General features: G+C 34.5%; 1 protein-coding gene across 4 annotated transcripts in view; it reads right to left on the bottom strand.

Annotated features, from left to right (window-relative positions):
- Positions 1-6,055: 6,055 nt before the first annotated feature.
- Positions 6,056-26,438, bottom strand: part of LOC111612701 (cadherin EGF LAG seven-pass G-type receptor 3-like) — a 58,206-nt gene continuing 37,823 nt past the window's right edge. For all 4 annotated transcript variants that reach the window (XM_023353943.1, XM_023353942.1, XM_023353941.1 and 1 more), the window contains 7 exons: positions 19,806-19,900; positions 17,638-17,740; positions 16,632-16,788; positions 16,497-16,563; positions 14,875-15,027; positions 6,298-6,466; positions 6,056-6,213 (listed from right to left, as the gene is read on the bottom strand). In XM_023353943.1, coding sequence (XP_023209711.1) covers positions 6,169-6,213; positions 6,298-6,466; positions 14,875-15,027; positions 16,497-16,563; positions 16,632-16,788; positions 17,638-17,740; positions 19,806-19,900 — 789 coding nt within the window. In that variant the 3' untranslated portion in view covers positions 6,056-6,168. The remainder of the gene's footprint in view (positions 6,214-6,297; positions 6,467-14,874; positions 15,028-16,496; positions 16,564-16,631; positions 16,789-17,637; positions 17,741-19,805; positions 19,901-26,438) is intronic.

The following is a 26,438-nucleotide window of genomic DNA, read 5'->3' as shown; positions in this document are numbered from 1 at the left end:
ATTATTTTAAAAAGTAAGATGTATATGTAATGACTGTATATATATATATATATAATTTATTTTATATATATACCCTAAAATTTATTTTCTGTCCAAAGTAAGAATCATATCTACTTAATGACTTAAATAGATAGTGTGTTTAAGGTATACTGTAGATAATAGCTATAGATGGCGAAATTATCTACAGCGTAGTATAACCGAACAGTAGCCAATTCAATTTCTAAACCCAAAAAGTTGGTATTTTCCGAATTTAAAATTTGAATTGTCACAATTCATATCCATCCTCTCATGTTTTAAATTCGTTTTTTTTTTTTTTTTTTTTATGACAAAGAATCGTTTAAGTCGTTTTCAAAAGAAGAGAAGACCAAGAGATAGATCCACATCAATTTCCTAAAAAACACATTTACGTAAGAAAACATTTACGTATCATATTGCTTATAAAAACTATAAATAATTTGATAAACTTCTTTATGTGGAACCGCAATATTAATATGTAATATCCTCGTCCTCTATAAGTCGAACTATACGTGCCTGCGAGGTTTCTCTGGTCACTCAAAAATCAGGTTACATAATGATCAAATATCCTTATTTTTCTGAGAAGAAAAAATAAGTATATATTTATAGAAGATACATATAGATACATACAGTACATATAAATAACTTGTATTTGATCATTTTTATGATTTTTATTTTTTTCTTTTGAACTCACAATTTATTATATAAGTTTAAAAATTAATTCAGAAAGTAAATTCGCATGTTAAATCAGATTTTGTAAGAGATTATAAAATTCTTTTACGAGGGTACCAAAAATAATGATAGTGCATGGAAGCGGAAAAAGTGGCAATTTGGATAAGTTGAAAGGTTATGCATTGATTCCATTCATTCAATGAAAGGGAAATCGGAGAAAGAAATCCATAACGAGATGAAAAGTGATTACGGTACTGATTATTAATCGTACAAGACTGTGAATAAGTGGAAGACGCACCTTCAGACCAGTGGCGTAGCGTGGGTGTCAGCCGCCCGGGGCGGAGGAAAATTTCGCTCCCCCTTATTTAGGTATTTCAATTTAAGACTAAAATTCAGTTTCGTCACAGAATAAGTAATGAAAAATTCCGTGCTAGTGTTGCCACTCTATTAAAATCGCTGACCCGGACGGCAGGTGAGGTTTGTTCGAATAGAAGTTCCTGACACATGCGTACGTCATTTTGCAATGCGAAGAATAATGTGTATTGCATGCCGGTTCTAAATCAGTTACAGTTAGTGACTAGGGAGACTTGGATAGGAGTAACGCAAGTGACCTAGCTGTATTGGATATTGGAGGTGTGTATATATATATATATATATATACACAAACAATTCGTACAAGCAAAAAACTAAATAAATAAACAAATAAAAGGTCAACAGGTCGCGCACGATATCCGGCGAGTCGATTCCCGGACTATTCGGATGGATGGTAACACTATTCCGTGCTCATTTCAATCGGTCCGAGTCGTAGGTGGACGAAAATATGAAATAAAATGGTTCAAATTCTTACTAGACATTATTATTATTTATTGTGAAATTTTGCCGCCCCTAAAAAGTGGCGCCCGGGACGGGCTGCCCCTGCCGCCCCCACTACGCTACGCTACTGCTTCAGACTTTAATAGACTCTCAGACGAACCCGAAGTGGGAGAGGATCTTTTCATATCAGTGGCTGAGGACATAAAGCAGAAAGTGAATAAAGCGGAATCCCTTGTGCTGGTGAACAGACGAATGACGATTGAAGGTACCATGGCTGAGGTCCACATCAGTTACACGAATCTTGCGCGAATGTCTGCACCTTTCAAAGATCTCTACAGAGGATTCCGCGTCTTCTCACACCATTCCAAAAATCACAACGAGTAGAATGTTTCCAGCGGTTCCCGCTTTGCAACAGGGACAAGGATGACTTTTTCTGTCGACTAATCACAATGGATGAACGTTGGTGTACCATTTTGACTCGAAGACGAAACAAATGAGTAAGCAATGAAAACATACCAACTGATATCCTCCAATAAAGGCGAAAATGCAGCTGTCCTATGGAAAGATAAGGATGTCAGGTTTTGGAATTCACGGGGTGTCATCTTGACAGACAACTATCAAAGATCCAGACAATTATGCTGGCTCTCCACTTACTGTGATAGCGTCACTGTCCCCTGATGATTCATATAGCAACGCAATCACTGCCCTGTGTGCCTACGCACTAGAGGTGGGTAGTTCTGGTCGAACCGTTACAAAGGAATTGTTCCGGGCTCAGAACTACGGAGAGAAACATGTACTTTATAATAACTAATGAGGATTTGAATAATGGATGCTTTATGGATGAAACAGTTTGCAAATTGGTTGTGAATTCACTTCATTCAGAGTTTCACTAACGGCTAAAATTATTTATTTTTATATCACTTTCAGGCTTTATTTTTTACACGAGAAAAAATTTTGTTCTGAAATCGGAAGTTACTACTAAAAATTCACAAAAATTATTACATGTTCAATACATTTTTATCTAATTTTATACATAATAAAAAACTTAAAGTCACTATGTTGTTTCTTTTCTTTAGTTTTTTACTGGTTAATTAAGCAATCTCAAATCTCTTATAAATAAATTGAATTGGAGGTAAAACTCGGGTGAGTTAACGATCATGATTGCGTGTTGTACGTGGTTTGTGTAAGGCTGCGTACACACTAGGCGTTTTTAAACGCGCGTTTTAAAGAACCAAGAGTTCTGCATAGGCATACACACTCAAACGCGCGCTTTTGGCCAAGCACGCGTTTATAGACTTTTCTTAAAACGCATGTTTTGCGGGCGTCAGCCGAGCGCTTTGAGATATATGTGCTGCCATGTTACTGTACATTCGATCGCGCGTTTTTGGGTAGAGTGGACGTACGTTGGCCGAAATGGAGAACGATCATTTCGATACTGATCTATTTATTGATGAAATCTAAAAGAGACCNTGTGCTGTCATGTTGTTGTACTGTACATTCGATCGCGCGCTTTCGGGTAGAGTGGACGTACTGTACGTTGGCCGAAATGGAGAACGATCATTTCGATACTGATCTATTTATTGATGAAATCTAAAAGAGACCAGCCATCGTCAAATGATTTTATAGATAAATAAATAATAAAACAATGGGATCGGTTATTCAAATATTAAAATTAATAAATTCTAAAAAATTTTTCTTTAAAAAAACCTTTAAGAAGTACAAGTGAAATTCACTTTTTAAATCCGATTTCGATAGAGTTTAAAAACAGAGAAACACCAGAAAATCACTTTCACTATTTCTTACTTTATTTTTCTTTTTTTATCCATTTTTATCCATATATATTTCGCTTATCAGCCTCATCAGTGGATTTCATTAGCCTCATCAGTGGATCCACTGATGAGGCTGATAAGCGAAATATATATGGATAAAAATGGATAAAAAAAGAAAAATAAAGTAAGAAATAGTGAAAGTGATTTTCTGGTCTTTCTCTGTTTTTAAACTCTATCGAAATAGGATTTAAAAAGTGAAGTTCACTTGTACTTCTTAAAGGTTTTTTTAAAGAAAAATTTTTTGGAATTTATTAATTTTAATATTTTATAGATATTCTAAAAGAATTAAAAAAACTTGGGTTCATATTGTCTTAGTTTTGGATACAACGTCACAAACATTCCATGCGTCAGTCTATCTCGTAATATTGGGTGCACCCAAAATTCCCTTTGCCTCTGCCATCGTCTTTTATAGCGACGATGGAGGAGGCACACACAAGCAATTACTTTCACGTCCATTTCCAAACTGAGCCAGTGTTCATGCTCCACTAAACGGCCATCGAACGCCGAGCTAACGCGCGGTGTGTACGCTGCTAACGCGCGTTTAACGCAACACAAAACGCCTAATGTGTACACAGCCTAAGCCGCGTTTCTTTATATAACGAGAGTGTAACGAAAATGACGTCACGAGCAGCTATCGCTACATGTCACTGCATTATATTAATAGTTCAGAAACACTTTCCGCTAGAGCTAAACATGGACACCGTAGGCCTAATCTATTCTTTTAGTTTAATTCCAGTTACAACCGAAAGTAGTGTTTTAGTTAAAGAACTATTGATACAAAATAACAAAAAAAAAACAAAGATATAAAGAATTTAGTATTTTTCTTTTCGAAAATGTGAACAAAATAAAGAGACTGAAGATGAGTAATTATGTTTAATTAAGATATAGTATTTTCCTATTTTTTAGATGACTTTCAGAGTCGCTTTAGAAAATTTAATCCGTCTTAATCTTTCTATAATATTTTTATCAACAGTCACTTCGACATTTTAATTTTCATAGCATAAAATCACATTACACATAGGAGCATCAGTTTTGCTTTGCACACGCAGCGGATGTAAAAGCTGCTTTATTTTTGCTGTAGCGATCCCTTGCAGCAAACATTTAGAAACGTTTTGCTGTGTAACAATCGAGCAGCGCTGTAAAAAGAAATGCGACCGCACTGAACTGCTGTTCTTAGAGCCACCTGTCGGAGCTTGAAAACAAATTTAAAGTAAAAAGGTGGAGTTGGCAGACCATTAAATATAAACACTCTGGTACAGTACTAGGTAATAGTATTTTCTCAGAAGTGGCGCTGATTCCCTATTTCACCTATATTTTTGACAAGACTATGTCTTGTTTATAAAATCGTACTGTCCGTTTATGTTACCAGCTTAGACGTATGAAGGCGTACATGTCGAGAGTTGATATTTGGCACAGAGTATTAGGTGCCCAAATCATTTGCGCATAAAAAATCCAGACTCGTAGGTAGTCATGGAACTGAGAACCGAGTCAAAATAAAATACAAAATGGCTACCCTCTTCTACAAATAGGCAAAACAGCCACCTCACCCCACCGAAGTCTGGTGGGAGAGAGTACCACTCACAGTCATTCTAAGAAGTGAACTCTGACCTTAGGACCGAACACATAGTTTCTTCTATGTTAATTAAATAAAAGTTGTAATCTAATTTTGTAAATTTGGGAGTGCTTCAAATATGACATTAAAACAGAGTGCCGTTACAAGTAGGTTTTTTAACATTATCTAGTATAGTAAAATCGTGGGACCGATAAAAATTTGACGTTATATTAGGGTTGTCGTTACATCCGATGACTTTATAATCGGGTTAAACTGTATATTGTTTGCGAAAAATAAAAAAATAATTTCGGACGATACAATAGGCACGATTATTTTTTTTCAAAAACGGGAAATTTTCGTTACGCATCGACAAAAATTCAACCCGGCCGACACGCAACAGAGAGAAATTTCGAAATTGGATAGGTTAATTTCATCGAAAATGCATCGTGGACTGCCTCGTGGTAGTGGTCGGCGAAGTTTGAACGATCGCGCGATACCAAAGAAGATTGAAGAATGAGAACGAGACCCGCCTTGAGCGTCAAAGTGATTCCGCTTAGTAGTGAGTCTCCGAGACATAGTCTTGTTCCAAATACGGTTTTGCCGTTTTACTTGTTATATATCTTCTCTATGGAAAGAAGCAACTTGAGATCAACGGTACGCGTGATCTTCTGTTAAACCAATCAGCACATTTCCTAATGATGTCAGCACTTTTCGCTTAGTATGTCAGGCAATGTGTGAATCTTATTTTTTTCTTTCACTAGATGGCAGAACTTTTCCATTAAGTGTGTTAATTTTTTATATCATATATTCACTGTAAAGAATCATGCATTTAACAACTACTATAACAAACTTCCTCGTTTTTCAATACCAGATCGTGAAGTTTTCATAACACTGTTTATGATGACAGTGACGTTTTAACAAACGAGGAAGAAATCGGAAGTAACTTGTCACAACTAAGTAATCAACGGTTGATGTTTATTGGTTAATACCCAAGTTGATTCTTTTCATGGACAGTCTAAAGATATTATTAAATCCATTAACAAACATTTTACAAATAAAGTAAGTAGTTAAACATTAGAAAATATTTTCAACGTTCGGCTATTTTCGTCGCTTTTAATTACCCTAAAAAACACGAAAATTGAAACTCATGATTACGATTTATAATACAGGAAAATCTTTATTTTTAGAATCAAATTGAAAAAATATATTAATAGATCGATGAAATATTTATATCACACTCTTTTGTGGTTAAAGTGCTGACACACTAAACAGTGCTCACTGCTCGTTTTAACGTACGCAACACTTGAAAAATTTCTTAAGTTTTGCCCGAACCTACAAATAAAAGAAACGAATTGTCAGTTGCATTTTTATAGGCATATTTAATGATTAATTTGTAATTTTGGATGCGTAACTTACTTCTTGGTTTCCCAGAGAGTGGAAGACAAAGATACAGACTCCGATGATAGTGTTGAGAATGGAATAAACGCTATACAAACCGAGATTCTGTTCGTAATCGGATAGAATTCCTATTATCCAAGACGATAAGATCAGCGGCATTATTATCAAATTCGACCGCTGATGGATTCTATAAAAAAAAATATAAGTAACTTGCAAATGGCTTATCTCACTTGACAGAATTTATACATTATCGTTTACAGTAAATTTGTACTGGAGAAAGAAATAATAAAATAGTTCTACAAAACAAATATTATTTATTGAAGTAGGAGACGTGGTTGCTGTATCTTCAAATTCTGTGTGTAGCGTCTTTGCAATCCAAACAATAATTTTGGTAGATGATCAAACAGCAATTAGTTAGAAAAACGTTACAGTTTATTTAAAACACTTTCTTAAATTCAGATGCATTTCGAGTTGGCTTGTATTCCCAACCCCTCTTCAGTGCTGTTAAAGTTACGAAAAACAAGGTGAGTTTCACGACATTGGTAAGTACGACGTAACAAAAACGTGGGGTGACAATAACATAAAAAACTTACATGTTATATAATGGTACAGGATAGACCAGAGGTGGGGAACCTTTTTACCATTAGAGGCCACATTTAAATTAGGCAGCAATAAGAGAGGCCACATAAGCTGATTGACCTAAGAAAGTGACTTTTGTGAAATTATTATAGTTTTTCTATAGATTTAACAATTTATTGCATTATATAGAANTATTTTGCATTATATCTCGGGACTGGATGAGCCAAAAATTTTGAAACTTGGTAGAATTATCTCTATATATGCTACTAAGTTTTGGTAATTAAAAGTCAACGGAGTGGAGATATAAAAAAGTCAGACTTAATTCAACGAGTTTATAAAAAATTTTAAATGCCAATAAGGCATTTAATTTTTTTTATAAACTCGTTTTTACCTTCAAAATGAAATCTTTTGTCTTTTTATAATTAACAATATAAAGCTTATTTTTAAAATAAAATCTTATAACAGATAGCGCCAAACATAATTTTAAATTTAAGCTAATGTCTTGGTATTTTATAAATTTATATTTCTCTGTTTAAAAGAAACTATCACAATTTAACAAAATCACTTCTTTTAAGCTGTTTGTTAATAATTAAGTTTATATCCTAGAATAATTGAAAATTATAACTTTTTTCCTGATTCCCTTAAATTAATTAATCTCCAGTTTCAGTGCCAGGAAAGTGGAGCACTCTTGCCAGTTTATTTAATTTGAACAGTAGGCAAAAAATATGAAAGTAATAATAACTTTAGAAAGAAATTGCGCATAATTATATCCACAGTTTATTCCTCTTTAAAGAAATGTTGCACTAATACATTTCTCTCAAAATTGGGCATGCCCTGTTGAAGAAAAAGCCTACTGTACTTACACCAGAGCCTATACTACAGGGAGAGACGTGAGAAGACGTTTTTAAGAAGACGTGAGAGCGCTCGTGAGAACTAGTATAGTGGTGTAAATAGCCACTATACTAGTAAATAAAAATAGTGCTATAGAGGAAATATACAAGCATAGGTTTTAAAGGTAAAATTTAGACATTTCGATTTTTTCTAGAAACGATTGGAAAAAAATGTTCTAGAACATTCGTTGTGGATATATAAGTAGAGCAACTAAAGAGAATTTTATCACATTTTATTAAAATAGATGCATCAGCAATGTCTGACAATGTGAAACTTCGAAAGAACATATTCGCATGCTGTTACTCTATCATTTAAGAAGTGGCCACAACGCAACGAAGGCTCACGATCTCATCTGCAAGGCATTTGGTGAGGCCACAGTCAACAGACAGACAAGCTATAATTGGCTCAAGAAATTGAAAGATGGCGATTTCTTGTTTCAAGACGAACCTCGTTCAGGCAGCGATTTTCACCATTGATGACGATGTTCTTCTGCAACTGAAAGACGATGACCTACGGCTGACCACCAGAAAATTAGCATAATTACTTGAGTGTTTCCATACCCTCCAAAAATTACCAAGATCCGATACCACCATGACAACGCTCCAGCACATAGAGCAAAGATAACTTTAGAGAAGCTGGCCAGTCAGGTGTTGGAGGAGAAGAAATAACTTGCAATTCTTATGCAGACACATATTTAGTATCCATACAAAACGTGTTGATTTACATGTATAGAGCAGACGCCAATAGATATTGTCATGACACACACGAAAACAAAAAGGGAAGAACCCCATGTGACACTCATCTTTATACCTCTTTTCCCCACCAGTGTTGCCACTCTGGGATTACATACAATTTCAAATATTAAGAACTTTTACAAATTACCTCTAAGAGGCTAAGAGATTCTACCTCATCCACCTTATGACCCAGACTTTGTGCCAATTGACTATCATCTATTTAGCGCCCGACAAAACCCTATCTTTAATATACAGTTTGCAATATAATGGCAATACCCAGGAGCGGTTCTGATAGGCGTGCAGTGCGTGTATGCAAGCAGATGGTCAAATTCCTAGGACTGTCAATAGTTTACTTTAAAAAATAAAATTCAAATATAATTTAATATTATTTTAATATATGATCGGCAATAAAATAGACTGATGTTTGCATAATGACTGATGATGACAAGTTAGTACTGTATAGCTGTGCAGTTTATGAATATAAATAACACTGAAGCATACATGTTAAGTGTTTTGCATTAGAAAACTTACAAGTGCAAGCAACAGGTGATGGGGATTTTTATCCGTTGAACCAGAAAAAATTCATCAGTAGAAATTCCATAAGCACTACGATTGTTTCTTGTTTTAAATCACGCAAAAAGCATAAAAACTTGGAGTCTGTAAGATTTTATGTTAACTTTTTATGTTAACTTAGTCTTACGATTAAGTTTAAGATCATACTTACGAAACTCATAGTGAATAGTTCCATTAAATAACATAGGTACAAGGTTTTATGTTTATGCTTAATTTTCATGTTTGAATGGATCTTTATTCTCGTATCGTTAATCTTAAAGCGTTACCACTGTTGACAGAACCAAAAGGAAATTTAATAAAGAAAGAGATGCGTACGAACGTTATTAATTTAAATATTTATATTTAAATTAATCTTTACACACACATAAGATGGCGCCACTAAATGTTTTCGGGGAAAGTTAAGCGACTCGTTGCTGGATTTTTTGTTAAGCATTTATTAGTTTTACTTCCTGGCTGTTTTAGAATATAACAGGGAAAGTACGGTGATTGGTCGAATTTTGGTTTCCGCCGGGTTTATTGCATTTCTCCACGTTTTGAGATTCCAGGAGCTCAAAAATGTAAAACACCCCTTACAAAATTGTGTGTTTATTTTGCATTATATCTCGGGACTGGATGAGCCAAAAATTTTGAAACTTGGTAGAATTATTTCTNGTTATCTACGAAGTAGCTTGAGTTAAATAAAATTAAAATAAATATACATCAAATATTTTTATACATTTTATTTATTTCTGTCAACTATATGAAACTGTCCTGAAACATATTAGTAAAGCTTTCATAGGTTGGATTAGGCTATGAATTTACTCGTGATCGATAGCGGGAGGCCAAATATCTGAGGCGGATAACAGTCCAAAATCGGCTCTGACAATACCCAACGTTCGAGACTTTCTTCAAAGAAAAACCTCAGTTATGCTATGCTGATGGGATTGAAAGTTTGTAACAAAGGTGGCGAGATGTGATTGATATTGATGGCGATTATTTACCGGGCTGAATTGTAATCGTTGTTGAGTTAATCTATATAAATAAAAATGTAAATGTTCGTTTGTTCAAAATTTTANAAAACCTCAGTTATGCTATGCTGATGGGATTGTAAGTTTGTAACAAAGGTGGCGAGATGTGATTAATATTGATGGCGATTATTTACCGGGCTGAATTGTAATCGTTGTTGAGTTAATCTATATAAATAAAAATGTAAATGTTCGTTTGTTCAAAATTTTAAATCTCCGAAAGTTCTTCACCGATTGTTTTGAAATTTTGAAACAACGTTACATTTGAATACGCGCCTGTTTTTATATTATATAGATGTTAAATTCCCCTCTCGGGGGAGAGGGACAAAATTAAGATTTACCGTGAAAAATTCGGCTTCTATTATACTATTTTAGATGCGGTTTTTTGCGTTTTTGATTGCGTTTTAATAAGGTTCGTCAGGAAAATGTACACTAAGAAGGGATTTTTCGAAATTCTTCCCCCTTGGGGAGTGTTATACATTTATAATAGATACATTTTGAGCCACAGCAACGCGTGGCCAGGTACAGCTACTTGTAAATAAATAAATATGTATATATTTTCAAAATGTCTAAATTTCATTTTTACAGCCTGATAGTACAAGATAATACTAGCAAAACATAAACTAAAGAGCAAAAATCTTGTATAAAAGGAACGAATGGCACGTAGAGCCACTTTCCATAGGTGCATATACTTTTAGAATCAAACTGATCCAAGATTATTCTGATCGTTCAAATCCCGTCTACAAACGAACTATAGCGATCTGATCAATCTCTATCCGCGTATACAAACGCCATCTAGGATCAACTGGATCGCGATCAAACTAATCCGAACGGAGGGTAGGATCGTTTGGATCGGATAAAAAGGATTAAAGATGGCGACCACCATTAAAGTTAAGCTGATAGTTGTCAGCAAAGAAATATGTTTAATTGTCGACAATGAAAAGTATTTAAAACTTGTAAATGATAAGTAAAAGGCATCATTATTAAAATATCCGATAAAAACTGAGATGAAAAATAATGAGCAAAACTAATTGTAAAAAATGACTCACTTAACGAGCGACGATTCACATAACGAGTGACGAGGAGAGCTGAAGTCCCGGATTGTGCGCATGCTCCATCAGTTTGTGTTTAACACTTATTCCGCTAGCATCTTAGTGTAGCTTATGATTACACATTTTTTCCAAACTTGTGTTCACACATATTACGTATAAACATCAACAACCATCGGCTGTTATATTATATAATAAACGCGCCAAACGATATGCCAAATTCTTGGACTATGTAAAGGCTATAATTAAATATTAGAAATTAATTAATTTGACTAGAGGTAGGCAGTTATGCTGCCATCTCGTATAAAATTTAATGACCAATTCCAAATTAAATTTTAGAAATGTCTAAATAAAAAATTATTTATTTATAATTATCAAATTTAATGCAAGATGGATAACTGCCCACCTCGAGTCAAATTAATTAATTTCTAATAGAGATTGCGGCCAAAGTTTTCATCTTTAGAGATGACGTTGAGCGCCGCCATCTTGTAAGCCTAGAAGTTTGACAATAGCGTTTGGTTGGACAATGGCGTCAGTAGAATCATGCTCGACGTTCCAAACGTCATTATCAAACTTTTGGATTTACAAGATGGGGCGATAAACGTCCGGCGTTCAAATACTTCGGTCGCAACCTCTAATATTTAATTATAGCCTTTACATAGCCCAAGAATTTGGCATATCTTTTGGCGTGTTTATCAGACATATTATCTGTGATTTTTTTGTTCAGGTTGGTTCATTCCGTACTAGAAGAAAAGATGATGATGATTCACGCTCCTTAAAAATGTATATTGTATAATTGTCTTTGAATAACGTTATACATAAAATATTTGAGTATTTTTTCGGCAAAGAATGCATTATCGTATTTTACATTAATTTCTACGGGAAAAATTGTTTCGCGTAACGAGTGTTTCGCATTACGAGTCAGATTCTGGAATGAATTATGCTCATTAAGCGAGGTTCCGCTGTATTTCGAATAGTTCAATGCCTTTTTATTTAAAAAAATTGTCAAAACCTGTATGTATTTTGATAGTAGTTATATATGTAGTAAATACTATCCTAATTATTTTTGTCTCAGTATTTCGTTATGGCGTGATATATTTTGCTTTTTAAAATTTAATTTCATAATTTTTTTAAATAAAATTGTTACATTATAAAATATTTTATCCCAAGTATTTCATCTTCCAATCAACGCAAATTAATTTAAAATTATTCTTTGTTTTATACAGAGGCTATCGATGAATTACGTAACGCAGTTGTTAGTGGGTGGTTATGCAAATCATTGTTAGGATGCCTTGCAAAAAGGTGGGAATTTCTTCAAAAACGTTACGAAATGCTAGGATCTCGACCCTTGGATAGCAGAACGATTCATTTCTGTTTGCGAAGTGTACAATTAATCCTACTGTTTATGTCACTACTTTGTACGTAATTAATAAAATAACGTAACGTTCAGTATCTCGTGAGTGTATTATTCCTTAATACAATTAATGGAGTCGATCCAGATACAGTGACTGAAAAAAGTCTGCGTACAGCACTTATTAAAGTCATCAAATATCCTGTAATATGCAAAAACAACATGTTTCAGTACACTTATTAATACATTTATTGTAAATGTCTACATGTACAGTACACTACATATACAGTATAATAAATTAATAACTAACTAACACTATACATAATAAAATGAAATATGCGAAAATTTAAAACAAAAAAATTGTTTAGAATAAACAACCAAAATTCATGCTAATATTCTGTAGCAAATCCTTTTCTTCTGATAAAACTACTGTAGTTTTGAAGTGTCTTTCTTTCTTTCTTTCTTTCTTTCTTTCTTCTCTAATATGGAGATTCTGGCTGATCACCTTTTCTCCGATGAACTCTTGTCCGCAATTAGTCAAATCGATGTGTGCGTGCTACGTAACGTTCGAGGGCCTGCACGTTCTGTTTAGGTGAGAGGTCTGTTCTTGCCCAATATATGGGTGTTAAAGTCTGGATGATTGCGATATCGATCTTCAGAGTACGGCCAAGTTCTTGTCGGGCTTCCGTATATCTTGGACACGTCAGCCAAAAGTGTCTGGATGTCTCCTGAGCACCACAATGTGGACAGTCTGGTGAAGCACGTAGGTTTCTAGANTTTTGTTTACTTCTTAGACAAGGTAGTTGGCGCTGCTAGCGCTTTTTAAACAGTTTTTTAAAAAATGTTAATTTTTTAAAAAACTGTTTAAAAAATTAACATTGAGTGTCCAAGTCTGAAACGGATGGTCTGTGGGCCAGAGCCTCGCTCATGCGTGTTAGAGTCCGTTTCAGACTAGTATTCTGATGTCATGTTACAATATGACTGTCTTTGGCGGGATTTTTCGCGCAACTGTCATGGCGTTGATGTACAATAGTTATTTGAAACAAACTCTACCATTTTGTACTAGGTGACAAAGGACCGCACAAGAACCTCGCGGAGGCCGCAGGTTCCCCACCTAGGGGATAGATTTTCGTGACCATATTTTTATTACATAGTTGTATGACTTGTTGTTGTATGACTTGTTGTTGTATGTATAGTTGTAGTCATACAACTATGTAATAAAAATATGGTCACGAAAATCTATCCTGTACCATTATATAACATGTAAGTTTTTTATGTTATTGTCACCCCACGTTTTTGTTACGTCCTACTTACCAATGTCGTGAAACTCACCTTGTTTTTTGTAATTTTAACAGCACTGAAGAGGGGTTGGGAATACAAGCCAACCCGAAATGCATCTGAATTTAAGAAAGTGTTTTAAATAAACTGTAACGTTTTTCTAATTGCTGTTTGATCGTCTACCAAAATTATTGTTTGGATTGCAAAGACGCTACACACAGAAAATATTATTTACATTTTATTACATATAATGCTTATTTATCTTATACATTTTGCTGCAAAACAGCTTGTAAAGGTGAAATTTACCATTTCGATTTTTCTAGAAACGAGTGGAAAAAATGTTCTAGTACGTTCGACGTGGGTTTCTAAGCAGATTAACCGACGGGTGTTTCATGACATATTACATTGGAAATAGACGCCTCAACAACGTCTAACAACATGAAACTTTCTAAAGAACACAGCTGCAGGCTGCTGCTCTATCACTTCAAAAGTGGCCACAACACAACGAAGGCTCATGATCTCATCTGCAAACCGCTTTTTAAAGCGTTCACGGGTGAACAAGGATCAACTAGCTGTTGAAAACGTCAAAGGCCCATAGTACAGAAGGCGATGATCTTCGTTAGTAGAACCATATTATCGATATACAGTTCAGTGACAATACCTGACGCTCGAGATTTTCTTGAAAGAAAAATCTGTCATTCTATGCTGACAGGATTGAAAGTTTATAGCAAAAGTGGCGCGATGTAATTGATATTGATGGTGATTAACCTACAACACTGAACTTTAATCATTGTTAAGTTAATTGTCAATAAAGTTTTTTTTTTCAAAATGTCTAAACTTCATCTTTACAACCTGATAGAGTGGATTGTGCAAAATTTACATTAAGTACAATCCAAAATAAAGCATCATATGTTGACATAAAAACCAGCATCTCTTTACAGCACAAGACGTAAAAATAAAAAGTATGCAATAATCTTTCAGTTTATCAGGTTAGTAACGTAGTCAATATTTATAACAGCAACAGTAACGGTATTTCCTAAAAACTATTAATGACTAGAAAACATATTTAAATATTTTAAAATAAATTAAATATTGTAATAAATTAGTTAAAATAATATTGAAAGAAATATAAATACTTTGCACTCATTAGTTGTTTCATATCGACTACTTTGAGGGGTTTGTAATTAGCCGCTCCAGCAGCTTCCAATAGCAGAAAGTCCAAAATGCAGAGTGTTATGATAGGTCCATATTGTAAATAAACCAAAGGAAAGTGCATTTCCAACCAGCAACTGAAATACAATTTAATTCTTAGAATTTTAAAACGAAACAAAAAATCTAGCAACGAGTTTCGTAACTTTTCCAACTGTTAAGAGATTTTATTTAAAAAATAATTTTTGTATTATGAATCATTAATAAATAAATTGTGTGACGCCATCTGTTATGAGATTTTATCATAAAAACTTTTTATATTTTCAATTACTGTATTATAAAATGGCAAAAGGCTTAATTTTGGGGATAGAGATGAGATTCATATAAAAAAGTTATAAATGTTAATAACGAATAACATATTCATTAAGTCCGATCCTCCTCGAGATATGACACATGACATCTTTTTATCTACACGCCCCCTCGACCTTTAACTACTAAAATTTAATAGTATCAATGCTCCTTATGCAAAAGCTACTATGCCAAGTTTCGTTTATTTATCATTACCCGTCCTGAGATATTAAACGAACATAACACACACAAATTTTTTTCCGTCTTTTTTTTACTTTTTTGGGTTCAGGAGGTCTCAAAACATGGATATTTGCAAAACACCCGGAGGGTTAAATCTGACACAAATTCCAATACCTCTCTTGTTATGCAACACAACAGCTAGGAAAGTAAAAGGTAAAAATAATTAACTGTTCGAGAAATGATTAAAATTGCGAAATTATATTCGATATTCAGTGTGAATGGAAAAACTGGTGCAGCAGACTCTTCGTTTTCCATTTTGACTGTTCTACTTTTAGCACAAGAATAGGCCTACATGGATGTGATAATAGCAAGATCAATACGTGTACAGTCGACCCCCCTATAATTACGGTCCCTATAATTACGATTCCTATAAAACTACGAAAAAATATACGTATTTTGGAAATGTTGAGTCGGATTAGTGTAGAATCGATTAATTTTATGGAAGAAAACCTTTCAATCAGCCGTAGTCCGTAAACTTGACACGTGTCGGGCTGTGATTGGAACGACTTGTAAGAAATCGGATTCCTAATAAATTGGAACGTATCTATATCTTATAGAGGGGTCGACTGTATTCGAAAATATTTCAAACCAAGAAAACATATGTAATCCTTTTCGTTTTGATAATTTAATATGCATATTTTAAAGCTTATTGTAAATACATAACAAATAAAAGTACATTTTTAAATTGAACAAAACACTTGAATTTATGTAATCTGCATATATAATAACCTTTTTTTTGCATCCGGTAAAAATTAATTTTAGCTTCTGTCAGAAAATATTTAACTATATTACGCTTTATTTTACAATTACTTATTTTAGTTCCTATGCGTGACAAATGGAAAAGTTATCGTATGCTGAAACTTACAACTTGAAAATAAAAATCTTTATAGACAGATGTATTTTGTTCATTTTTAGTCACAGAAGTAAACCACAACTGACTGTACTGACTGCACCGATATTTCAATTTTGATTAATATTTAATAATTCTTAAAATTATTATTGTATCAAAAAGGCAGCTTACTGATATTCGGCTCCATATTGATCCAAAAAGAAACACACGCTGATGAGAATGATGAACATCGAAACTCCTAAAATTTTCGAATGAAATTATTATAACGTAATAAAACAATTTTTAATGATATATAAAATTTCTTACCCCATCCGAGAATAGTGTTTTGTAGTCTATTGAGCATTCCGTTTCTGGGAACGACAAATGCCACCATACTGTAAACGTGCAAAGACTCCAACATCATAAACATGAAACATGCGGTGAAGAAAAAATGGAGTCCGACCGAGATCATTGTGCAAAACATCTGTCGTGCAAACATCAATTTAGAAAACCATTCATTTTTTATTCGTTTCAGACTACATAGCTTAAAGTACTCTAAGGTTAGTATTTACAGATATAAAATATTAATTAACGCAAATTACCCTAATTTTACTGTGTCTACTGTATACTAGGTAGGCTAAATAAATATTCCAAGATTCATTATGGTAATATTTCATAATTCATAACAAATCTTGCTAGTTTTCCTAGCGCCATAAATTAACTATTATAATACACCATAACAAACGTCTGTGTTTTATATCTATATAAGAATATCAATATTAAAACGATAATTATTTATAATAAATCGTATCCAAGTTAAATTTCTAAAACAATTGTCTTTGATTAACAATCATTTTTAATTCATTACTTTTTCAAGCGCTTTAAACTGTCTATATATATTAGGCTATATGAAAATCAACTAAAATTTTTCTAATTAAAACACTTCACATAATTATATAAGTCATCTATGTGAATTGAAAAGAAATAGATAAGAAGTATTGTAAATCCTTTCTCTTTTACAGCCAATATAAATTTTCTGTCATGAATATTTAGGAAGACTTTTTTGGGACCATCGGACTTCTCTATGTTGTATTGTATTATGGTGAATAATATTTCCACGAACATAATTGTAATCATACCAGACAGAATTTGCTGCTCACTTTATAACGGTTTATCAACAACCAATTACGTGGCAAAATCTAGAGTCTGTCGTATTATAATATAGACGAAAAATAAAGAATTTTATATTATATATACATAACTATCAGTTTCAGTTATGCTTATATAAGTATGACTGTTACTCGTATATCGTAAGAAAGATTGGAAACTTAACTGGTTCTTCTTCAGAAATGGAAGGAGGTATGAGAAGCAAAAGATGAGCGGATTCCAAAGCTATTTCCATATTCATTTGAATAATCCTATCTATCGTAAATATTCTGAAAAATAAAAATTTTAAATTAAAACATTATTCACATACAGAATTACTCTAACATCCATTATAGTCTACAACTATAATGGATGTTAGAGTAATATAGTCTACTATATTACTCTAACATACAACTATAGTCTACAGTCCTACATTTTATCAACGACATCGTAAAAATTAATAAAACTACGCAATTTAATATTTTATTAAAACGTCTCTATTTAGTTTTACTACAACAATTATTATATTTAATAAAATTATTAACGATTAAAAGCGATTTTTACATCATACACTTTATATATGTCAACAAGTTCTGCATAATTTCGAATAATTTATTTTCTTTTAAAGATGTCTCAATTTGGTAAATGTGTGAAAACATTTGAATTCAGTAGCGTAGCGTAGTGGGGCGGCAGGGACGGCCCGCCCCGGGCGGCACTTTTTAGGGGCGGCAAAATTTCACAATAAATAATAATAATGTCTTGTAAGAATTTGAACCATTTTATTTCATATTTTCGTCCACCTACGACTCGGACCGATTGAAATGAGCACGGAATAGTGTTACCATCCATCCGGATAGTCCGGGAATCGACTCGCCGGATATCGTGTGCAACCTGTTGACCTTTTATTTATTTATTTATTTAGTTTTTTGCTTGTACGAATTATTCGTATATATATACACCTCCAATATCCAATACAGCTTGGTCACTTGCGTTACTCCTATCCAAGTCTCCCTAGTCGCTAACTGTAACTGATTTAGAACCGGCATGCAATACACATTATTCTTCGCATTGCAAAATGACATACGCATGCGTCAGGAACTTCTATTCGAACAAACCTCACCTGCCGTCCGGGTCAGCGATTTTAATAAGGTGGCAACACTAGCACGGAATTTTTCATTACTTATTCTGTGACGAAACTGAATTTTAGTCTTTTAAATTGAGATACCTAAATAAGGGGGAGTAAAATTTTCCTCCGCCCCGGGCGACTGACATCCAAGCTACGCCACTGTTTGAATTACAATTAAATATCAAAGTATTGACGTACTGTACATGGTGGACAGACAAGCAGAGCAAAGTATCAATAGGCCTATACCTATATTCTATTTGTTTTGCAAATATGTCGCTCCTTCACTCATATATTTCCTTCATGAAAATCCAATTGCCGATATTAACGTATATGTGTTTCCTTACTTTAAAAGTTGACCACACAACATAGTCTGACACTTATAGCAAAGATCTTCGCTTCCATAAAACGCAGCTATCGAAATCGTAACCCATATCAAGAATTGATTGCACAAATTTTAATGCATCGCAAATTCATATTTCACACATAACGAGCATTCGTTTTGGAGTTTTTTCTAACTGAAATCGAAAATATTTCAAAATTTTACTTCGTTTCAAAATCATATTCTCCGCATATAGGCCTGTATCATAAGAAAAGTGATACATCATGAAACCATTTTATTCTAAAATAGATTCCTGTTCTTTGTCTATTCACTTCGCCAAACTGTATAGAAAATATTGTAACGTAACTTTGTAACGTAACTTAAAATATTGTAACTTTTCCACAAAACATGGCTAATTTAAAAAATAATTTTTAAGTTTTTTTTTTGCCTTTTCCTCTTTAAGAAATTAAAAGGATCCTTTTTTCAAATGTATTGTTATTTGGCCTAGCTTACGATAGAATCGGCTTAGTAGTGAAGGATAGACTCCAAAGTATTTAAAAAAACTTACATATCCGACCTAGATTCGATGTTGGATCCTCTGGGATGGGGAACAGATATCTTTGCTCTTCGCCGTCTGACTTTTGCTATAATTACTAACATTACAAACATACTCATACGTCAACGAATTTTCTGACTGATATTGCAATTTGAGTATATTATTGGCATTCGATATTTTTTATAAATCTCATTTCAAAATCTAACTATATAGAATTTAATGATTAATGATTTAATATCTTTGTTACTAGTAAACTACTTATCTATTTTTTTATTTTAATATATAGATTAAAATAATAAATTTAATCATTATAACGAATGTGTTTTTTATAGGAGTGAATTTCTTATAACTTACCTGAGAAGTAAAAACAAGGCCAAAGTTAAGCCCACCATTATCAGTAAGACCGTACTGGCAGTTCTTGTAACGACAATTGAAACAGTTTTTTCTACCTACGAGAGAAAAGTAAACTTCTAGTATATAATTAGACTTGTTATGCTGTTATACAGTAAAACCTATGTAAACCGGAATTGCAAGGCCCAAATATTTTTTCCAAGTTGCAAAGTTTATACTGTACTACATGCCTTGTTATTACTAGGCCATGTTCATGGGCTTCAAGAGTCTCAACCCGGGATTGAGACTCTTGAAGTTGTATTAGATCTTTCTCCTTCACTTGTTTATTCCGGCTGGACGAAGAGATTCCTCTATAGACTCAAGTGTAATGGTGAACTCATTCCTAAACCAAATACTATTAGGGTTTTAGTGAAGAACAAGATGAAGGAAAACATCTTTAAGACGAGTTCCGACAAAATGTTACCTTGGTTTATGTTTGACAGCTGTTATCTGGTATCCTTTCCTATTCACGTTGACTGGCATATGGGTAGGGAGACTTTTTATAGGATGGTTTATAGACGAATCCAAAACCAATAGCGGCATAAGTATTGGCAAGGCAGCCAGGGGCTTCTTTTACGGATAAATTTCCTATTCCCTTTTCAAGCAGAGTTGTTAGGTATTATTTAGTATATCTGTACAATTTTACGTAGAGATCATTTTAATAAAACTATCTACGTAACAGTGGCGTGCCGTGACATTTGGTGATAGGGAAGAAGCCGACTTCCAGGGTCAGTCAGTCAGTGATGGTCTAGGGACCATTCGTATTCGTTTCTTCGATAAGCCGGTAATAACTGTAGACTTCTCTAAATGTATTTTTAATTAATAGATTGTCTAACGCACTTAATGAATAAGCAAGTTTAATATAATTACCTTCGTTATATTAGATTTAATAGATTCCCTATGTTCTCTAAATGCCAATTCTTGCTTCGATAACATCTACTAATTTAAATATAATATATCTATTAGCCGTAACTATCTTGTTATAATTTTGAATATTTATTTTATATTGTGTACTAATGTTTAAATTCTATTCTATTTTGATTTCCAAATTGCTTCAATTTTACGAAAGAATCGATGCGAGATTTAGGATTTTCGTATCTTTTGCCAGCTTTACTCAAATTATTTAAATCGTCAAAGTCATTCTTATTCCACACACTAATTTTATTTGAAAATAATAGGCAAGGCCAACAAAACAATTTTTGCATTTTTATGCATCCACAAAGCCATTTTATGTGTTCATAAATTTTATCGTGAAAATATCGAACAAATTTTTTGTTGACGTATTTATATTTAATTTAGTCATTAGTCTTTATTAATAATGTTTTCTTTTTCATTGCATGGTCTTGAGCCAAAACTTTTTAAAAATAAATTTTCAATATCACAATTAAATTCTAAATCGCCAGCCATATTACAAAGGCTAAAATTAAAAATAAAATTATAAAAACTTACTTGTTAAAATAAAATGTGTGATGGATATACAGTTACACATACCTGGTACAAAATATTCAATTGTATGAATATACTTTTAAAAGGAAATTATAATTAAATATAGTTTTGTGAAGAAACGTACATAAAAATAACATAAAATATTCTTTACTTTTTAAATATTAAAACAATGCACTTAGTTAAAATTGCTCCCTACCAGTGGCTCATGGATGGAATCAAAGACGATCTTGGTAGGTGTGCAGTGCGTGCAAGCATGCCAAATCCCTAGGGTGCCGATACCGGTTAATGTCAAATGCCTCTTTTGTGGCATTACTAGTATATCTCAAAGGACGTGACGTGGTTGTTGTAAATTTTAAACGTTTATCACCATAGCTGTAAAAATCTAAATTTGTTAAATTTAATAGTCATTTGTTTTCTAACTAATTCGTCTCAAGACCAGGTGTCCACGGAAATTTCCAAAATTTACAACTTTTAGACACTTTCATTGAACTGGAAAAATTTCTGTCTTTATTACATCTAATATTATGAAGAAGTCAGTCCACACTTCTTCGATGGTGTTTATGTAAAGATTTTAGCTCACTGTAGGCTCTTTCTCCGAGTAGACTTGTGTATGATCGCTAGGCGACCGATTAGCCGGCTGTATCGAACAGCCATACGTACGCGCGGGAAATAAATGCCTTCCGGGAGGACTTTTATGGGGAACTGGCCTCCTATTCAGTCGTTATAGGCAAGGAGAAAACCCGGAAAACTCCAAGCAGCCAGCCTGTCCGACCGTGGCGCGAACCCACGACGAACCTCCCAGTCTNGAACTGGAAAAATTTCTGTCTTTATTACATCTAATATTATGAAGAAGTCAGTCCACACTTCTTCGATGGTGTTTATGTAAAGATTTTAGCTCACTGTAGGCTCTTTCTCCGAGTAGACTTGTGTATGATCGCTAGGCGACCGATTAGCCGGCTGTATCGAACAGCCATACGTACGCGCGGGAAATAAATGCCTTCCGGGAGGACTTTTATGGGGAACTGGCCTCCTATTCAGTCGTTATAGGCAAGGAGAAAACCCGGAAAACTCCAAGCAGCCAGCCTGTCCGACCGTGGCGCGATCCCACGACGAACCTCCCAGTCTTTAGGGTCTGGTCACCACTACGATGAGCGGCAACGGAGACCACTCGCCCACTGGTGGGGGCAGTCAGTCCACACTGTACTCGATTAAGCTTTTGTTCAAGTAAAATTCCGGCTCTTTCAGCAGGGTTTTGTTTATGCCCCCAATTCCCTAATCGCTTAATTATTTAACTACTTCTTAAGTAGAAATAAGTCGAAACTGGTTACTTTGTACTCGAATACTTGTAGTCTCGGGAAAAAAGTGGAAAGAAATTTTTATGACAAACGGATACATAAATCGTAAATTTAAGGAAAATAAATTCTAGAGCTTTTTCTGTACCTGGTGCATCTCTCTCATTCATTAAATTTAGTTGTAAATGATGCTGCCAAAGTAACAGTTAATTTTTTAACATTGTACAAGAATTGTACACGTTTTTTTTCTACATCCCCTTAGAGATGGGATATACGAAATCGTAATATCATTGGTTTAACATTGAAATCTATGAGTAATATAAAATCGGAGAGCGTAATAAAAATATCAAATATTTTAACGGATTTTTTAAAACTCCTGTCAACTATACAGAGCTATCATAAAAACATACCAGTAAATTCTTATCGGTTGGGTTAAGTTATAAATCTACTCATGATTCACATAATCGGGCGAGGGCGGCTAACAGCCCAGAACCGGTCCTGAATAGAATTGGAAGCGTTATACGTGTGTAGCTTACACGAACTAAACCGGGTGAGGTTGGTGCTTTGTAAAGCGCATGCGCGAATCTGGATGTTTGGAAGCTGACAATACAGCGCTTCCACTCCGCTGTCCCCTTCTATAATAATGGCCTGTCCTGTAAACTTTTGCATTATCCTTTCAATGCTGTTATAGGTGTCGGCCATCTCTTCTCCGAACGGGTGGTATATACTTACAATTATAATCCTCTGACCAAAAACGATTATCTCACAACATACACATTTATGATTACTTATATCCTTATGAAAAAGGATATCAATATTAGAATTAGAGACAACCACTGTTGCCAAAGGCCTCTCTCTGCCTCAGCCTGAATGACTTGAAGCCTTCTACTTAAACTAGCCACCTTGCCTTTAACCGAATATGGTTCTTGAATTAATGCAATCTCAGGTTTCTCCAGCCATTTATTCATCTCTGAGGTCGCCGCTACCGCCTTTTGCAGATTCGCTTGAGCTACAGTGATCTCTTCTCTTCTCTCAATAATGTTCATTTCCATAATCTGTTCTACTTATTGTAATTGCTTTAATCCTTTGGACTATAGGACACTTTCTGTCCAAGGTGTTATGTGTCATATCTGTTTGGTTTTCATTTTTGCAATTTGTACACATTCTTATCGTATTCATGTTTGGACAATCCTTATACCTATGTCCCTGCCCACATTGACTGCAGGTGGGGGTATCTTGTTTACATTCACGGGCAAAATGACCCATTTTACAGCAATTGAAACATTGTACTATTGGTACAAAATCCTCAACTGGGCACTTCACCCACTGCACATTTAACTTTTTTATTCTTAATAATCCATTCCGTGTCTTAGGCTTCACGTCTACCACCCAACTGGTGGTAGGTCTGTCCCTTCCTCCCAAGGCAAACCTAACCATAAAATCTTGATTAAACTGTTCCAGCTCTTTATAGAGGTATGATATACCCTCATTCTGTTCATATATATACTTCGACAGTTCCATTTTGACTATTTCCTTGGGCACTGCGTGGATGATCACCTTCGGTAATCTTTTCTTTGGCTCCCTCGCTATCATGCCAGGGATCATCTCTACTGCCTTCTGTATTGTTTCTTTGTCTTCTTTCTTATCAAGTTCAATTGCCACTTCACCATTCCTTAATTTTTTAAAACCTTTAACCCCAATCTTCAAAAGATGGGGCTTAATGTTATCCTTTATTATTTTCTTAGTCTGTTCTGCGTCTTTGGCAGCCTCAATAGTTTGCACAATAACAACTTCTCTTGGTTCAACCATCTTATTTACCAATGGAACACTTGCCACTACCTGAGCAAAAGATCTTCCATCTTTTCTTACTTCTTTACTGCTAATTTCATCCAGTTTATCCTTTATACTGGACACCATCTTGTAGATATCATCTCTCCCAGACAATAAATCTATTATCCTCGAAACCTTTCCCATAATCTGCGAGATGTGGTCCTTCGAACCGATCTTCGATCCGGAATTAGCTTTCAAATATTGTAACAGTTCAGCTTCAAACTGCTTAGCAGTGATGACTGTTGCATCCTGCTCCTCCTCCCGTTGACTTGCAAGGGAAGGGAATAATCCCTCTTACTCGAGCCCATCCACCTCCTCTTCCTCGGAAACACGGGTTAGTGCCGCCCGTGTTCCCACTGATGGTGGCTTAGAAGCCATACCACCAAATAGCGGGCCTCGCCACAAGAAGGTAGGCAGTCACTTTCCCAGAAAAAGCGAGTAAAAAATCAGACTCTTCCATTCTTCAGCGAGGCCTTGAGATTCCCGCCCGCGGCAAATGTTGAATATTGTCGCTATGGGAACCCGGCCGTAGCTATGACAACTACCGCCAAAAGTTGAAAATTTTTCCAGTGAGGCAAAAATTTCAAAAACTAAAATCGTTCTATAATAATAACTAATGGAGAGAACTTGCCCACATTTTTTAATTTCTATGCTGAAAACATCCTTTTTCAGACGGTACTTTCAAATTTCAAAAATCACTAAAATTGGGCCCAATACAGCTCTCCAAAACCCGCCCACACTGGTTATAAAAAGTCCCTAACCCTCACTTAATTCGGGTCCTACGACCTCAAAAATTTCAGACAGTACTCACCACCGGATGTACAATAAACGTTTACTTTCAGTTCCGGAAGATCGGCCACCAATGTCCGGATGACCGGTCTACAAACTTGCACTACTTCGAACCTTCGCAGCTGCAGAAATCTCAACCCCACACTCAAAATGATGACATCATCACATTTTACACATCAATACGAATCCAAAGATACCACACACTTAAGTAAAGATATGTAATCCTAGAAATTATCCAAGAGCTCACAAACTCGCGTCACTGACTATCCAAACACCATTGCCAAACTCATCCACTTGCACATTTTTTTTTTTTTCATTGGGGATCATCACTTCCCTTTACAGGGATCAGAACACCCCGCACCGCTATTGCACAACGGGGTTTGTTAATTTCTTTGTTCTTTACAATCTTTAATACAATAATTTAACATAACAAATAAAATAAATAAAAGAAACAATTAACATACTACTGGGCAACTCGCCCAGGATCAAATTACAATTGAGCGCTCTTGCTCTTATGAACCTTCCTAAAGAAAAACTGAATTTCTTTGTATGTCGTATCATTCCGAATCAGGNTTTTTTTTTTTTTTTCATTGGGGATCATCACTTCCCTTTACAGGGATCAGAACACCCCGCACCGCTATTGCACAACGGGGTTTGTTAATTTCTTTGTTCTTTACAATCTTTAATACAATAATTTAACATAACAAATAAAATAAATAAAAGAAACAATTAACATACTACTGGGCAACTCGCCCAGGATCAAATTACAATTGAGCGCTCTTGCTCTTATGAACCTTCCTAAAGAAAAACTGAATTTCTTTGTATGTCGTATCATTCCGAATCAGGTTATAAATACTACAGGGCCAACCTAGCCCCTCAGCCAACGCAACCGATTTCAATAAATGTCTCTGATATTGCCATTGTATACATTCATAAATGATGTGTTGCAAATCCTCTATAGCTTCACCACAAATACAACCATATCTAACATCAAGGTTAAAACGCCTTTTAAACTCTCCCAGACCATCGTGCCCGGAGAGGAAAATCAATACCACTCTATCATAACTCAGCCATTTCATTTGCTTTAACCGTTCTTCAATATTAGGCAAATAGCCAAAAGTTTGCCTTCCTTTATCACTGTTTGTCCAATTATCTTGCCATATTCTTATAGTTTCATTTCTCAAAAATATCTTTGCCCAGCACTTTGGTCATCCACTTGCACAATAATAAAAACAATTTT

The sequence above is a fragment of the Centruroides sculpturatus genome, unplaced genomic scaffold, assembly GCF_000671375.1.
Source record: "Centruroides sculpturatus isolate CEXI.00-Female unplaced genomic scaffold, Cexi_2.0 scaffold1474, whole genome shotgun sequence".
Classification (NCBI taxonomy): Eukaryota; Metazoa; Arthropoda; class Arachnida; order Scorpiones; family Buthidae; genus Centruroides; species Centruroides sculpturatus.
Note: the sequence above shows the minus strand (reverse complement) of the source record. Positions and strands in the feature narration are given on the sequence as shown.